The sequence below is a fragment of the Lutra lutra genome, chromosome 16 (assembly GCF_902655055.1).
Source record: "Lutra lutra chromosome 16, mLutLut1.2, whole genome shotgun sequence".
Taxonomy (NCBI): Eukaryota; Metazoa; Chordata; class Mammalia; order Carnivora; family Mustelidae; genus Lutra; species Lutra lutra.
In genome coordinates this window covers 44,680,090-44,698,160 of record NC_062293.1, presented here as the reverse complement: position 1 = coordinate 44,698,160, position 18,071 = coordinate 44,680,090, and the positions used below count along the sequence as shown (strand labels likewise).

General features: G+C 47.7%; 1 protein-coding gene across 1 annotated transcript in view; it reads right to left on the bottom strand.

Annotated features, from left to right (window-relative positions):
- The window catches only part of NXN (nucleoredoxin), a 152,388-nt gene extending 149,055 nt beyond the window's left edge, over window positions 1-3,333 (bottom strand). The window contains exon 1 of the mRNA XM_047706059.1: window positions 2,838-3,333. Coding sequence (XP_047562015.1) covers window positions 2,838-3,209 — 372 coding nt within the window. The 5' untranslated portion in view covers window positions 3,210-3,333. The remainder of the gene's footprint in view (window positions 1-2,837) is intronic.
- Window positions 3,334-18,071: the final 14,738 nt, after the last annotated feature.

Genomic DNA, 18,071 nt, shown 5'->3' with positions numbered 1-18,071 from the left:
CTGGGAAATTTTTTTTTCCCCCTTAAATGCTGGAGTCCTTTTACTTGCTGTTTTCTCACAGCTCCAATCGAGGTGTGCAGAGCCAGGCAAAATGCAAGCATAACGTATATGGTCATCCCCAGACTTTCTTACTACATAAAGGGGAAATTAATAAAAAAAGAAAAAAGTACCACACAGCATTTTCTTTCCCCACCATAATTTTTCAATTTTCTTTAGAGTAATGCCAGCCAATAACTAATTAGAACCATACCCTTTGTCATCCCAATGGGAAGCAGTATATGAAAGGTTGTAAAGAAAAAATGTTAATGAGAACTTTTAAAAATTAGTAATCTGGAATTCTAGTTGCCCCTCTGTGTAAAACAAATTCTATCCTTTGAAACTATTTTTAGAGTTGGTGAGACAACATGGTCAGGGTCCAACAGCAAGAAGGTAAGCAAGTGTTCACCCACTCAGCACCCTGAACTGAACTGGGGATACGCTGGCCTTCTTCACTGTTCTTATCATGAAGTTGCCATCACAAGCTCACAGACTTACTTCTAAGCATCTCGATTTCAGACAGGAGAGACAAAAAACTCGAAATTTTTAAAAAAAGAGGGGAATTGTTTATTCTCTTTGATTTCAAGGGAGAAAATACTTTCTGTCAAAGTGAGTACATTGCTTTTGTAGTTTCTAAAAGTATGTTTTCCATAAGAAACACAGCTGAAGTCTTTTTACCTGGTGTATCACAACGAATATATCTGGGATCAATCTCGAGCTGCCCAATTGCGAACATCCAGAAGCAGAAACTACAGCCTTAAAAACTGGACTTCTTTAGCAGAACAAAGTGAACCAGTGGATGCGAGACACAAAAACTGAGAAAAAAATAAATTTTTGACATGCTTGGCACCACGGTTTGGCCATGCTCAGCATTCTGAACTGTGTTTTCAAATGAGGGTCTGCCATGTGTGGTCCAGACTCTCACCCCGGTGGAATGAGCAGGTCCAGACTAGGGACAGAGACCCACTTTTTGTGTGTGTGCAAAAGGACTAGCCAGGGCAGAGAGAACCAGGCATGGCACAGATCATATGAAATAGTCTCCTTTTCCAAGAAAAAGCTTAAAGCATTTGCAAAACATCTCAATTTGCTTCATGTTTTTACCATCCAGCAAATTTCCTTCATCCACTGTGAAAAACACAATAGGCCTTAGGTCTGTAACATTTACCATCATTATGTGTTTGCAAAAACTAGAAATCATTTGTATTGCCCAATAAGGACATTTTATACACACTGGTATACTACAGAAATCCGCAGTAACAATGAAAATAATTTTTGGTAAATCACTTTCTGAACATTATTCCTCCCTCAACAGATCATCAAAACAGCCACCAAGGAAAACAAAGAATTCCCATCTATCTTAAGCAAATAAAGGACTGGCCATTCACATTCATGCACTATCAAGTACATAAATCAAATAGGAGCAAAATCACCTAAAAAGTGGTTAAAATGCCAAGTTTTGCCTCTGTGTGGTTAGTGAGCCCATGTTTTTCCAATGTTAAATTTACAAACTGTATTTGTTAAACTTTATTTCCTACTTTAAATCCCAAGTCTGTATCTTACACTGCCTGGGGATCGATGATTTACTGGAGACATTTGGGGTCACAGTATAAGCCTTTCGCTCTTACTAAATCTAAATCATGCTTCTCAACAAGACTCTGTACACATAAAAGAAACACAGGGCATGCCGTTACCATCCTCCCTAGAGGCATCTAAAAGCCCCCCGAACGGCCCTTCTCCTGTCCAATCCATAAACTAAGATTCTCCTCTGAAAGGGAAGGGGCTAGATTCACACGTTGCATCAGGTACACCAATTAGGCAAGAGCGCTCCAAAACTTGCCCTGTTTCGATTCACGACGAAATTTCCCGAATTCGTTTTCTTAAAACAGACACCTTCATCCAACTGACACACTCGAAAACCCAAACTAATTTCAGCAGGAATGGAAAGTTGACAGCGAAGTGTAAATTTCCCCCAATCCTCGTTTCTCCACCTAATCTGCACCTCTGTTCAGCGTTTAATTCGAAGTGTGCCGCCGAGACAACCCCGGCCCAGCAACTAGGGGCCGCACGGACGGGTCTGTTCCCGTGCCTGGGAGGCATCTGGGGAGCCACCGCCAGACAGGCAGACAATGAAAAGCTCCCCGGTGGCCACCAGTCGAGCCCGCGGGTGCGGAGAGAAGAGAAGGGGAGAGGAGTGAGCGCCCCTCTCTCCCAAAGCCACGGTCAGCGGCTGCCCCCCGGGACGCAGGGCGGCCTGGCCTCGAAGTCCCGGGTCACAGGGTGGGGGAGGGGCGGGGTCCCCGGACAGGCAGATTTCTTTCGGGGAGAGGAAACTTCCTGGTCTGGGCATTATGGGTAGGGGGCGAGCGCCTCCCCCACCCACTACAGGTATCCGCCGGGAGCCTGGCGGTTAAGGGAAGGAAGCAGCCCTTCCGCGCCTCCGGCGGGGAGCGCGGGGTCACGGGGTCGGGACCCCCAGCGCGGCCGCCCCTTCTACGAGGCTCCCAGCGCGTGGGGACCTGGCTCGCCACTCCTCGGGACGCGAGCCGGGGTCCGGGGCCGGAGGGTGTCAAACTTACCCCACGGGCGCGGTCTGGCGCCCGCACGGAGGAGTTGCCGCGGGAGCCCCAGGACGGCGGGGTCCTCCGACGGGGACGGGCATACACAGAGGAAGGGGACACTGAGGGACACGAAGGGAAGCGCGTGCAGGAGCCCGGCTGAGGGGCTGCGAGGGGCGCGGGCGAGGCCGGCGAGGACCCTGCTCCCCCCAGGCCGGGGGCGCCGACGAGGCCCGCGCCGCTCACCTTTCTGTGCTTCTCCTTGTAGGGCAGCGCCAGCCACGGCATGTCCCGCACGAAGTCCTGCCACTGCCGCTGGTCCTGGTCTGAGGACACGAAGACGATCTCCAGGCGGCGCCGCGGCTCGGGCTCTGCGGCCGCCCCGGCCCCCGGCCCCGGCCCGGCCCCGGCCCCCGGCCCGGCCGCCGCGTCCCCCCGCAGGCGGCCGTAGAAGGCGGCCAGGCTGCCGCTGAGCTGCGCGCAGGGGGCGCTCAGGCTGCAGCCGAAGTAGAGCCCGAGCAGCGAGATGCCGCGGGCGCCCAGCGAATGCACGTCCACCTCCTCGCCGCCGCCCGTCACCAGCTTCTCGCCGAGCAGCTCCTCCAGGAAGCCCGACATCCTGGCCCACCGCAGCCCCGGGGCACGAGGGCGGGCAGGCGGCGGCGACCCCGCTCGCTGGGTCCGCGAGGCGGGCGGAGGCGGCGGCGGCGGCAACGGCGGTGGCGGCAGCGGCTGGCGCGGGGCAGGAGAGAGCCCCGCCCGCTCGGGCCCGCCCACGCCCCGCCCCCTCCGGGCCGCCCTCGCCACGCCCCCTCCGTGGCAGTCTCGGGCCACGCGCTGGGCCCGGATCTGCGGCAGCTGGCCAGCGGGGCAGGGGCTTCCACCACGCGGCGGAACGGCCCGGGAAAGCGCCCGGGCGAGAAAGCTGGCCGGAAACGCCCCACTCTGAGGGCTTTCTCCCAGCTAAGTGCAGAGAGGAGCGGGGTCCGCCAAGCCGGCCTCTCTGAAGCTGTAGTCCTCGCGGAGCTGGACTTGGCCTCCAACCTTCCGAACTCTAGATTCTCTCCGGACCTCCCCAAACATTCCCACAGTCCCCCCACCCGAGTGCTCGCTCGCTTGTGCTCTTCTCTCTCTCCCCAAAGCCTCATTGACCATTTCGTACCCCCCTGGCCTCTTGCAATGCTTACAGGACTTAGCATCTTCGTACACAGTTACTTCCACAGGCTGGGTCTCGCTTGCCCTACTTTCTCTACTGTATGTTTCTTGTATGTTTTTGTCTACTATAGGAGAAGCGGAGGACGCCACCTCTTATATTTCTCGGGTAGCTTCTGATCTGGGGCTAGGGATACGTGAGAGAGTCCACGATACTTGCACGTGGGTCAGAGGTCTCCATGTGGGGGTTCAGTCCACAGGTCGCAGCATCCATTCCCCTCCAGCAAGTGGCTCTGTTCCATCTCCACAAGTGTAGGCAACAGATGCCACAGCGTCTTTCAATCAATGCTGATTGCACTCCTGAATCGGTTCCATAGCTTTTATCAAGTCTGATGATAGTTAAGAAAAATTCTAGGAATTTTTTTTTTTTTTTGCCAGCTGGCAAGATGCTACCCTGTGCTTAGCTTAAACAGGTGGCCTGTGGCAAGCCTTCCCGCCTCACACGCACACGAAAAAATAAAATGCACACCCTGCCAACCCGCGAGAGAGGACCTTTAGTGTGTGTGCTCAGCTACCAACAACCTAGTGAAAGGAAAAAAACGCTCCTCTCACCGCCCTCCAGCAGGCCTTTGGAAGTTATTTCTTGGGCACCTACCGCCATCTAATGGAGAGAGTGAAAAAAACCGAGATCTGCCAGAGCCCAATATGTTTAGAGATACTGGCAGGCATGGTATTTCTGTTATTTTATAGCAGCTTTCCACACACACACAAACACAGACACAAATTGTGGCACGCTTTACAAGAGTTCCTTTAAACTTCAATGTAATTCCGAGATTTGGGCACAAACATAAATCTTCATGCCTGAGGTTCTTAGTTTGTCTAGGATTGAACAAGGAGTTGTACTGGTTTTCAGTGCCGTGAAATGTTATCACACACTGGTGAAACAGGCGGAGATGGAAACCCCGAGCAGATTGGCAATCTCTAAAAATCAGATTCACTTTCTTAGTTTCCACCTAATATTCCTGCTCATTTCACAAGGAGGATCTTTGAAGTGAGGATTGCCTTTAAATAGGCAAGAACCAGGGGTTCCTGGGTGGCTCAGTGGGTTAAGCCTCTGCCTTTGGCTCAGGTCATGATCTCAGGGTCCTGAGATCGAGCCCCACATCCGGTTCTCTGCTCAGTGGGGAGCCTGCTTCCTCCTCTCTCTCTCTGCCTGCCTCTCTGCTTACTTATGATCTCTCTCTGTCAAATAAATAAATAAAATAAAATATTAAAAAAAATAAATAGGCAAGAACCATATCACAAAAGGCAAATTCCGAGTTAAGTCTTAGATTTTGTCGTGCCAAAATTCTGTGCCACCGCAGGGATAATCTTACTATAAAACACACAGAAAGCATCACTTTTTTTTTTAAAGATTTGTTTATTCATTTGAGAGAGAGTGCGTACACACACAGGGAGAGGGAGAAGCAGACTCCCCACTGAGTAGGGAGCCCGATGCGGGACTCAATCCCAGGACTGCAGGATCATGACCTGAGCCGAAGGCCAGGCGCCCCAGAAAGCATCACTTTTTAGTGAAAATATATTAAGCTATGAACATAACAGACATTAACTTACTAGATATCTTTTAAAATCCTGAAAGTAGAGGCACCTGGCAGGCTTGGTTGGTAGAACCTGCAACTTTTGATCTCAGGGTCGTGAGTTCAAGCCCCACACTGGACATAGAGATTACTTATTTTTTTAAAAAGGCGGGGGGAAATCCTGAAAGTCAGTTAAAATCCTTGTTTTCTCATCTATATCATATTTGAAATACCCCTTGGTGGGTTACATTAGGCACCACTGAAATCACGTGAGACAGATAGATCCTATGTTCTGACATTTTAAAATGAACACTGATGAGGTATATAAAGGACTAGAAGCATTTACACCCTATGGAAGCCAAAGGACAAAGTGTTTGGTGTGGAGCTAGGTGAAGTGGGAATTGGGGGGATTGCAAATTTGGGAAAACAGTGAAGTCACGATTAGAATACTTAACTTTGGTACACTAGGTGCAAGTCTGATATAAAGAGGCAGTTTGTTCAGTATTTTACTTTTATTATTTTACAGGAAAGCACTTTCCACTGGAGTATGTCCAAACCAGCATCTGGCACCTGGGAAAGTGAGAGTTTGAACATACTGCACATGAAATATAAATAAAACGTAGAGAATTGTTGGTGCAGCAGGCCTTGGTTAGAAGCCAAATAGCACAGCTGCCTTTTAAAGGGGTGTGGAAAGAGTGGATTTGTGGTGGAAATGACTCCAAAATCATAATTCTAGTGGGTGTTTTTTACAACAAGCCCAAGGAGACTCATTTGGCTTCCTCTAAAGAATAGCCAACATCCTTTGGCTTGTGAAAAGCACTTTCTCTGCGTATGCAGTTCAAAAGACCCACTTACAGACAATGTCCCTACTGGTATTTAGCTAGTTATAGGAATTGACTGGCTATTCCTTTTTTTTTTTTAAAGATTTTATTTATTTATCAGAGAGAGACAGAGAGAGCTCGCACAAGCAGTGGGAGAGGCAGGCAGAGGGAGAAGAAGAAGCAGGCTTCCCACCAAGCAGGGAGCCTGTTTCGGGATTCGATTCCAGGACCCTGAGATCATGACCTGAGCTGAAGGCTGACGCTTAACTGACTGAGCCACCCAGGTGTCCTTGGCTATACGCATACACATATATATGCCACCTTTAAGATTTTTAAATCCCATTTCTTGGTCTTCATGTATAGTAGCATATGTGCACAAAGATATGTGTATACAGATACTTACGGATATGCTGGTGAAATCAGAAAAAGACTGGAAAATTGGAAAGAGCCAAACTGTGAAAAGACAGAGATGATAAAATCATACCACATTCATCATTTGAAATACAATGTAGTCATTGAAAAGAACGAAAATTCAATGTACACTGTATTGGTCTATGTTCTTCAAAGAAACAGAACCAGTATCTATAGTGATTTATTATAAGGAATTGGCTCATATGACTAGGGAGGCTGAGAAGTCCCAAAATCTGCAATCAGCAAGCTGGACCTAGGAGAGTGGATAGCAGAGTTCCAGTCTGATTCCAAAGGCCTGAGCACCAGGAGAGCTGAAGGTGTGAGTTCTGTCTGAGTCCAGGTCTTAGGAGAAGACCTAAGTCTCAGCTCAAAGAACAAAATCTCCCTCACTTCACTTTTTTGTTCTGTTCAGGCCTTCCTCCAATTAAATGAGGGGGAGAGGGCCACATGGGAGAGGGCAAGCTCCTGATTCACAGGTTAATCTCATCCAGAAAGACCCTCACAGACACACCCACCATAATGTTTAACCAAATATCTAGGCACCCCGCCTCCCAGTCAAACTGATAAATAAAATTAAACATCACATGTCAACCCCTTTTGTCAACTTGGCGTCCATATCTCCTTAAACCATGCTTACTCTCCAAATAAAGACAATAATAACAAGATCGCAATTCCACCTGATGTGATACAGATATCCTGTGTAGAACCAAAAATGGTCCTTTTCCCATGAGAGGAGATAAAGTCCTTCAGTGATATTTACTCTTCTCCCTCTGCTGTCACTTGAATACAATACTATTAAATTAACAATCCTTAAATACATCTTATATTACATTATAAGTGAATAAGAGAGGGAAGAAACAAAGACGTGTGCCAAACATATGTGTATACACACATATTCATAACGATATAAGAAGGAAATACTCACGAGATCACAGCTAGTATTATTACTACCTTTTGCTACTATCCTCATATTTCCTTTGTCTTCAGCAAACACCTCAGCTGGTCTCGTTTCTTTACCTGGTGGAGTGACTCCAATCTTCACTCCTGAAGGGTCTGGGCCATTAGTATTCCCACCTGGGTTAGGCTGTTGTAGTTTTGCATTGACCGCAATCACCAGGTATGCCCTTAGGGATCTCCTTTATCCCAAACATAGTCTTCCTTGCCTCCATGGTGGAGCAGGAGTCCACTTTCTCCTTGAGAGTCGGGATTCATCACCAGCCAGCTTGGTAGCACCCTTCTTTGCCTGCTGGTTCCGAAGCATGGAGAGCCCCAAGGGGCTGGATAGCAGTCTTAACTTCCAGGACAATGGAGTCGTTGTTGTGTTTCCTTGTGTAAGCATCCCTCCCTTTGGAAGGATGACCCCCGGGCCAGGAGAGCAGAAAGTTGTGCGAACAACAAGCAAAATTTTTGCTAGTGGGCAACTAGAAGTAATGATTAGTGGTGCCCCCTCCCCTGCCTTTCCCTTGATTCCTGGAACCATGAATTCAGTGGACACTAGTTCGGAGCATACACAGCCTTCTAGAGGATCTTCTCCCCACCCTACAAGGTATTGCCAATTAACGAGCGCTATAAACTTCACCTTCGGTGTTGAGGAAGATGGTGAGAAACACGGTAAAACCAGTGAATCCCGTGAGCATGGGTCTACTGCCATGTATCTTTTTGGAGTTCCAGGATCAAAAGCAGTGCCATATGGCATACCATCATGAGGCATAAGGCATTCCATAAGTCCACAGATAGTAGTTTTGGCAGAAGCATTGTGTGCAGGGAAGGCAAAGCCACAACCAAAGTAAGTATCTATTCTAGTAAGAACAACACATCTTCCTTCCTTGATGGAAACAATCCAAAGTAACCAACCGGCCACCAGGTATCTTGTTGATCGCCCCAGTGCCACACTAGACACCTGGTGCTGGTCTCTGTTGCTGGGAGATCTGGCGCTCAGCAGTGACTACAACCAAGTTAGCTTTGATGAGCGGAAGTTCATGTTGCTGAGCACATGCATGACCTCCATCCTTGCCCCCCAGGGCCACTTTGTCCATAAACCCAATGGGTGATGCCAGGAGTAACTGTGCAAAGAGGCCAGTTAATAGGCACAGAATGGGTCATCCTACCTACTAGATGAGTAAAACCTTCCTTGGCTGAGGTCACCCTTTGGTGAGCATTCACAGAAGACGTAAATATCTTCCTGTATTTTTGCCACATAACTTTTTCCCCAAAGTTTCTTGTGACCAATTTTCTAATTGCACTCCTTCCAAGTCGCTGACCATTCAGGCAAACCATTAGCCACACACCCTGAATGAGTATATAATCTCAGATCCGGCCTTACTCCTTCCAAGCAGAATGAATAACCAGGTTCACTGCTCAGAGTCCCGCCCACTGTTTAGAAGGCATGATAGCAGGAGCTGGGAGCATGGACACTTGGGCCACTTGTTCATGTATATGACTTGTGTGTTTAGGACCTGCTTGGGCCCAGTCATTAGATACCCCTTCCATTTGATGATGGAGTGTTCCTGCACATTTACGGCTTGGTGGGTCAGATCATACCCACTTCGTGATGGATGCTCAGGTAGCATGGAAACTTGGTGGCCCACGGTCAAGCGTTTGGCCTCTATTAAGACACAGGAGCAGGCCAAACATTGTTTCTCAAGTGGAGTGAGTACTGTTTCTGAAATACCATTATTTAGGGTGCTGGGGTGGCTCCGTTGGTTAGGCGTCCGACTCAGTTTCAGCTCAAGTCATGATCTCATCAGTTGTGGTGTGGAATTGAGCCCCATGTTGGGCTCCCCACTCAGTAGGGAGTCTGCTTGAAGATTCTCTCCCTCTGTCCCTTAACCCACCCTCTCTCCTCTCTCCTCTCTCTGTCTCACTTTCTACAAAAATAAAGGATGGGGCGTCTGGGTGGCTCAGTGTGTTAAGCCTCTGCCTTCGGCTCAGGTCATAACTCAGAGTCCTGGGTCCTGGGTTCAAGCCCCAAATCGGGCTCTCTGCTCGGTGGGGAGCCTACTACCCCCACCTGCCTTCCTGCCTACTTGTGATCTCTCTCTCTCTCTCTGTCAAATAAATAAATAAAATCTTAAAAAAAAAAAAAAGAAAGCAATCTTTTTTTTTTTTAAGACTTTACTTGTTTATTTGACAGAGAGAGACACAGCAAGAGAGGGAATATAAGCAGAGAGAGTGGGAGAGGGAGAAGCAGACTCCCCACCAAGCAGGGGGCCTGACGTGCGGCTTAATCCCAGGACCCAGGGATCATGACCCAAGCTGAAGTCAGATGCTTTACGACTGAGCCACCCAGGCGTCCCAAGAAAGGAATCTTAAAAAAAAAAAAAAAAAATACCATTATGCACAGAGAATAGCAGAGTTTTGCTTAAGAATCTTAAGGGCCTCACATACAGGGGTCTGCCAGGGGTTCCCCACAACATCCCTGTCTGCCACTGACTTTTAAGCCCCATTGGCCTATATGGCTCAAGTGGCAGAGCAGTGCCCTAGACAGCCCGGACCTGTTGTAGAGCCTTCTTTTGATCTGGGCACCACTCAAAGTTAGCAGTTTGGGGGCTCACTCAGTAAATGAGTCCTAGTAACACACCCAAATGAGGGATACATTGCCTCCGAACAGCTGGGCACATCGTGGCCCAGTCAAATGGACCCATAAAATTAACCATTACGTACACTAATATGGAATGCCTCTAAGATGTAGCATGAGAGAAAGTCAGGTACAGAATAGGTAGGACATACTAAGCTATCACTTGTAAATTTTTAAAAAGATTATTTATTTATTTATTTATCTGACAAAGAGATAGAGAGCACAAGTAGGCAGAGAGGCAGGCAGAGAGAGAGGAGGAAGCAGGCTCCCTGCTGAGCAGAGAGCCCGATGCAGGGCTCAATCCCAGGATCCCGGGATCATGACCCGAACCAAAGGCAGAGGCTTTAACCTACTGAACCACCCAGGTGCCCCCCCCCAACTTGTAAATTTTTAAGTGGAGAAAAAAACATACATGCACACACAAAGATGTTTACATACAGATGAACTATATCTGGAAAGACATTTAAGAAATAGTAACAGGTTGCTTGGGGAAGGAAATTGAGGGGCTTAAAATATATATGAGAAAAATATGGAAGGGATGTTTTAATCCAAAAAAAAAACCTTTTGAATTTTCAAATAAGAACTTATTCAAAAGATAAGATACACTAAGTGGAGAAGAAAAAAATATTAAAGTACATCAGAGCATCTCCGAATGAAAGAGAAAAAAGGTCTCCTACAAAAAAATTCAAATGCCATTATTTAAAAAAAAAACTGTTAGTACAAAATGAACATTTTGATTATGTCTTCCAAGTCCACTTAGTTAAAAAAATAATTGATTCAACAAATGTTGTTGGTTTTTTTTTAAAGATTATTTATTTATTTGACAGTCAGAGAGAGATCACAAGTAGTCAGAGGCAGGAAGAGGGAGAGGGGGAACCAGGCTCCTTGCTGAGCAGAGAGCCTGATGAGGGTCTCCATGTTAGGACCCTGAGACCATGACCTGAGCCAAAGGCAGAGGCTTAACCCTTTGAGCCACCCAGGTACCCCCAAAATATATTCCATTTAAATGAGAGTTTCCTATAAAAGATTTTACCTGTAGATTAATGTATTACAGATTCTACATGTGTTTTATCTGTTCCTTAAAAAAATTTTTTTTTATTTATGGGCACCTGGGTGGCTCAGTTGGTTAAGTGGCTGCCTTCGGCTCAGGTCATGATCCTGGAGTCCTGGGATTGAGCCCCGCATCGGGCTCCCTGCTCAGCGGGAAGTCTGCTTCTCCCTCTGACCCTCTCCCCTCTCATGCTCTCTCTCTCTCTCTCTCCAGTAAATAAATAAAATCTTTAAAAAAAAGAGATTTTTTTATTTATTTGAGAGAGAGAGCGTGTGTGCCCATGAGCATGGGTACTAGCTGGGTGGGAGGGGCAGAAGGAGAGAATTTCAAGCAGACTCCCTGCTCAGCTCTGAGCCCGATGTGGGGCTCCTCTTGGGGACATCCCATAGGGTTCCCACGAGGTCTGATCCCACAACCCATGAGATCGCAAACTGAGCTGGAACCAAGAGTCGGTCACTTAACCAACTGAGCCACCCAGGCACCCCATTATCTGTTCCTTTTTTAAAAGTTGGTCTTTTTGGCAGATCCACTGATAAGGGAAATTCCTGGACAGAGAGTTGAGCCTGGATGTGACAAAAGTCACGATGAGGGACGGGAAAGTAGGGCACCATCCCCACTGGTTACAACCAGAATTGTGGTGCTTATCTTGCTGGCACCACTTCACAGGTAACTTTGGGGAGTCACCATTACTATTCTTTTTATTGTTCATGTCATCCCCCAGCAAAGCAAGAGGAGTCTCCAGTTCCTGAAGCTTCGTAACACTTCTCTGAGTTGGAAGTGTGAGGTGCGAGAAAAGCAATATGCGTATTTCCATCGCCTCCAACGAGTCTCGGATCAAACCAGGATTCCAACTCGGCATTGCTGTGACCCGATTGCAGACCCAGGCAAAGTAGCTGATTCATTAACCGAGTCTGAAGTGGGTCCCAACAATCCAGACCGCCAGGACTGTTTGCCAAGCCTCCGATCGCTTTTTGTAAGCAAACCCCAAGCAACAGCCCAAGAGATAGTGAGCAAATCTGGATGGTTGGATATGGGCAAGGAAGTAAAACCCCCAAACAATGATGTTGTTAGGGAAATCTGTTCCAGGGCATTAAGACCACCCACCAAAATCAGGCTACAGTCTCAGGATTTGTCACTGGAAACAGTACAGGCTACCTTTGCTCTCAATGGCTATCTTAGGTAAAAGGCAAAAGGGAATTAAGAGATAGGGCTCCTGGGTGGCTTGGTCAGTTGAGTGCCTGCCTTCAGCTCAGGTCAGGTCATGACCTCAGGGTTCTGGGCTCCGTGCTCAGCGGAGAGCCCGCTTCTGCCTCGACCCCTCCCCCGCTCATATGTGCATGCGCTCTCATGCTCTCTCTCTCTTTTTTTTAAGATTTTATTTATTTATTTGACAGAGAGAGATCACAAGTATACAGAGAGGCAAGCAGAGAGAGAGGGGGAAGCAGGCTTCTTGCCGAGCAGAGAGCCCGATGCGGGACTCGATCCCAGGACCTGAGATCATGACCTGAGCCGAAGGCAGCGGCCCAACCCACTGAGCCACCCAGGCGCCCCCCCCCCTCTTTTAAATAAATTTTTTTGGGCGCCTGGGTGGCTCAGTGGGTTAAGCCGCTGCCTTCGGCTCAGGTCATGATCTTGGGGTCCTGGGATCGAGCTCCGCATCGGGCTCTCTGCTCAGCAGGGAGCCTGCTTCCTCCTCTCTCTCTGCCTGCCTCTCTGCCCGCTTGTGATCTCTCTCTGTCAAATAAATAAATACAATCTTTAAAAATAAATAAATAAATAAATAAATAAATTTTTTTTTCCCCCTAACTCCCCCGTAGGTACAGGCTCTTCTGTGCTTTCTGAGGTCTCCCACAGGGCTTCTGCTCCCAGTTCACAGGCAAGAGCCTTTCCTACCTCCTGAGACCTCAGAGAGCCTACCTGGGGCCAAAGTCTCTTCTGGGTAGGGATGGAAGCTTGTCTCTAAAACCCAGGCTGGCCTCAGCATTCTGAGCCCTGGACCTGCTTCCAATCCAACCAACTCTTCTTGTCCATGGGAGGTTCCCATGTCTGAGCAATTCATTCAACGTTTGGCCCTTACTCAGCTGTCTGATCAGAAGCCTTCCTGCCGGTGTTCCTTGCAGACCACAGTGCTCCTGAGTGACAGGCGATGAGCTGTGAAGCAGTTCTAACAAATAATCAGGACTCTACTTGCCCTCCCTGGGCAAGGAGCCTGATGCGGGACTCAATACCAGGATCTGAGCCAAAGGCAGACACTTAACTGGCTGAGTCACCCCCGTGCCCTTAAATAAATAAAATCTTTAAAAACAATAAAAATAAAAGCCCCAGAAGAGTTCCTCAGCCACGTTCTGTCCACACAAGGGATCCCAAATGATACTAAACATGGTGTTACGTTCATGGAAATAAGAAACACCCATCCTCTTTTTTATTATTATTAGAAATCTCTACACTCAACATGGGGCTCAAACTCACAACCCTGAGATCAAGAGTCATATCCTCTACAAACTGAGCCAGCCGGGCGCCCCAGAACCCCTCTCTTTCTAATTATCAGTCAGGAACATTCACCATTTCCTGGGACTTCCTTGCATATTTCCAGCAGTTCATGTCTTACTTTTCTGCCCTATGATCTCCCAGTTACTGGTTTCATCAGAAAGGGGAAGGTGTTCTCAGTTTTGAAAGCTTGCTTGTCGTGAGTGCTACGCTGGCAGGTATGAACAGTAATAACAACAAAAAAGCTCTGATTTACAGCATGTACTCATTTCTGTGATGTGAACATTCCCATCATGGCCAACTTCAAGCCACCAACGTGATGTCACTGATCGCAAAGCTGAGAAGAAATGCCAGCCGTATACCATTTCATAGCATTTCTCCCTTCCTTCCTTCCTTCTCTTCACTTCTTTCTCTTTCTTTCTTTCCCTCCTTCTTGATTTTATTTATTTGACACAGAGAGAATATAAGCAGGGGGAGCAGCAGACAGAGGCAGAAGAAGCAGGCTCCCCATTGATCAGGGAACCCAATGTGGGGCTCGATCCCCAGACCCTGGATCATGACCTGAGCCAAAGACAGATACTCAACCAACTGAGCCACCCAGATGGCCTTTATTTATTTATTTTTAAAACAAATAATTTGTCCTTTAAAAAAAATTTTTTTTTTAAAGATTTTATTTATTTATTTGACAGAGAGAGATCACAAGTAGACGGAGAGGAAGGCAGAGAGAGAGAGGGAAGCAGGCTTCCTGCTGAGCAGAGAGCCCGATGTGGGACTTGATCCCAGGACCCTGAGATCATGACCTGAGCCGAAGGCAGCAGCTTACCCCACTGAGCCACCCAGGCGCCCCTAAAAAAATTTTTTTAAAGTAATCTCTCCTCCTCTCTCTGCCTGCTTCTCTGCCTGGTTATGATCTCTGTCAAATAAATAAATAAAATCTTAAAAAAAATAATAAAGTAATCTCTACCCCCAATGTGGGGCTCAAACTTGCAACGCCAAGATCAAGAGTCATATGCTCTGCTGACTGAGCCAGCCAGGCACCCCCACCCCATTATACTTCTAATAAATCCCTCTCTTTTGGTGGGAGCTTTGGTTTCTGTCGCTTACGATGAAGGTAATATTTACTCTGTGGCTTAGAAAATCCTGAAAAAAATCCTGAAAATCCTTAGAAAAAGCCTCAGAGGAGGCTCTTTCCTATCTGCTAGGCCAGAAGTTAATTAGTTGACTCCTTTTTTGCTTGTTATTTCTAACTTTTAGAACTTCAACAGATAAGGATCAGTAAAGGAAGTTTTTCAGAAGTCTCAATTTTCTGCCCTCAGTAATAAAGCAGTGATTGTTTATTAACAATCAAATTAACTACATTGCTTTTTCAGCCCTCCTCTAGAAAGGTTTATTTTGTTCCTTTTGCTTCAAAAGTCCAAACAGTAGAGGGGCACCTGGGTGGCTCAGAGGGTTAAGCCTCTGCCTTCGGCTCTAGGTCATGATCTCAGGGTTCTGGGATCGAGCCCCGCATCGGGCTCTCTGCTCGGCAGGGAGCCTGCTTCCTCCTCTCTCTCTCTGCCTGCCTCTCTGCCTACTGTGATCTCTATCCGTCAAATAAATAAATAAAGTCTTTTAAAAAATTAAAAAAAAAAAAGTCCAAACAGTAGAGAACTCATCCTGCTTCTCTTAGAGGGGTGGACAGACGGAGGTTCCTCATCAGACACGACTTGACCACTGCTTCCAAGAAGTGGGGTGACTTAACTCCCTTTTGAAAATCCAAGTGATTCGATAGAAACCGTTTCCAGTATAAATGATTTTCAATCACAACTTTATGTGAGACACTGAAAACTATTACTATATAGATTAAGTATCTTCAAGCAACAAGCCAGCAAAATAACTTAGGATTTGGAGAAAAATGTGTGAACTTTGCAAAAACACCTGGGATTTGATACTATCAGATCCCCTCCCATTCAGCACCTACCCTCTGATGTCCTTCAAGTGATGAGTCCTCCCTTCAGAGTGTTGTACTTCCTACAACCTTCCCCACAAATCTAATTCATCTTTTTTATTATTATTCATTTGAGAGAGATACACAGAGACAGAGAGAGCACAAACAGTGGGAGAGGCAGAGGGAGAGGGAGAAGCAGGCTCCCTGCTGAGCAGAGAGCCCGACATAGGGTTCGATCCCAGGACCTGGAGATCATGACCTGAGCCAAAGGCAGAGGCTTAGCCACCTGAGCCACTCAGTTGCCCGGAATCTAATTCTAGTTAATTATCTTTAACTGTCCCTTGTACTCCGTGACCCACTGGGATGCTCTCCCTGTAGCCTTGGAGCCAGGACAGACAACCTGGGGTGGGAAACCAAACTGTAACATCAGTCTCTTGGACTCCAGGGCCAGAGAGAGTCCCTAGACTACTGGGCAAAGTTTAGTCCAGGGAAACAGACACGGGAAACCACTTCTCACTTTCAGAACATGCTTGAAGAGGTTCAAGTTTTCCATCAGGTGAAACCCATTCCACTTAGGGAGGGAACTGGTGGGTGGAGAGAGATACCAGACCAGTGTCTGTAACTGTTCTCTCTCCATCTATGATCCAGGCCAAGGATTCAAGGATGTTCCATAAAAGGCTCCCTCCTTCATGGACCTTGGCCATGTGGAATTTCTTCATGTGCTGACCTGGATCTCATCTGAACTCTAAAGCAGAACCTTCCTTTGAGGATTGATTATTGCCTCTAAGTAGTTCCATGTGTTAATTATTCAGACCAATCCTTGCTCTCCAAGGCCACCCTACCTGGGACTTGTGGGGGGTGGGGGCATGTCCTACTTTCTCTCAGATCCAACTGGGCTTCTTTTTTTTTTTTTAATTTTAATTATTTATTTGACAGACAGAGATCACAAGTAGGCAGAGAGGCAGGCAGAGAGAGAGAGGGGGAAGCAGGCTCCCTGCTGAGCAGAGAGCTGGATGTGAGGCTCGATCCCAAGACCCTGAGATCATGACCTGAGCCGAAGGCAGAGGCTTTAACCCACTGAGCCACCCAGGCGCCCCCCAACTGGGCTTCTTAAGACCTCGGCATAAATCAGAGCCCTGGGTCCCTCATTCGTCTGAAAGGAAAGGAAGGGTGGTTGGGAGGGTGTGTTGAGTTAGAGGTGCTTATGGAAAACGTCTGGTTCTTGTGTTTATGAGAAAGGTCTGAGCTGGAGAGAAAGACTTCAGATCGTTACTGCATTGGAGATAGAGTAGAAGCCACGAGGATGAGTTGCTCAGGTAGAATGAGCTGTGTGAGAAGAGAGTACAGGATGGAGCCCTGAGAGGACTAACAAGAAAAGGCCAGGCAGAGGTGCCTGCAAAGGAGACAGGGTACCTAGCTGTGGCAAGAGTAGGAGACACTCCACCAAAAATATGAAGAAACTTTAGACAAGGAGGAAGGAGTCAACAGTGTCATACGCAGTGGAGAAGTCTAGTAAAATGAGGTCTGAATTAGATTTAGCAACTGGGAAGTCCCAGGGACCTTGGCACCAGCTCATTCAGGGGCTTGGTGTGAACAGTGCTGGCAGGCACAGATAATTCGGTACTGGCTAGGCTCACCACCTGTTTCCATTTATGTTGTTTTTTAGCTAAAACACCCAAATACATTGCTAGTCTGGAGCAATGCAAAAGCTTGGGATCTCCTTTTAAAACTATGCAGATGTCTCTCTGGGTTCATACAGAGTACTGTCTTACAGTTTACCTTTAGGTTCTGAGTCTGCAAGCTGGTGAACACTTGCATTTCACATAACATAAACGTGGCTTTCCAGGGCAATGCTAGTCCCACATCACCAGTTCCTCTGACTGCAAAGAGTCTGGAGTACCAGCCCCAGCCCTTGCGCTCTCCATCCGGCCATTCGGCTCCACCTCCTACACCGTTCCTGCCTTTTCCTACACTTGGGTAGCTTCGCTCGTTTGCTCACTCATTTGTTGGGCCCCTTGTCTCTCCTCAAAGGTGTATTTTTTTAAAAGATTTTATTTATTTATTTGACATAGAGAGAGAGATCACAAGTAGGCAGAGAGGCAGGCAGAGGGAGAGGGGGAAGCAGGCTCCCTGCTGAGCAGAGAGCCTGATGTGGGGCTCGATCGCAGGACCCTGAGATCATGACCTGAGCCGAAGGCAGAGGCTTAACCCACTGAGCCACCCAGGCACCCCTCAAAGGTGTAATTGTCAAACAAAACATATACCGCGTACATCTAACCATGCTTTCACGTTTACTTACAAAGCACCTTCCACCACTGACCTCTGTAAGGAATGCTTAAGCTGGAAGGTCCGCGAGGAGGCGCGTGTGCCCCCTGCCGCAGCCCCGGAGCGCTGCACCCCTGCAGACGCGCTCCCGCTCCGCGCAGCCTCCCGCCGTCAGGCGCCGGGAGGAGGCAGCGAGGGCAGTGCCCGCGCAA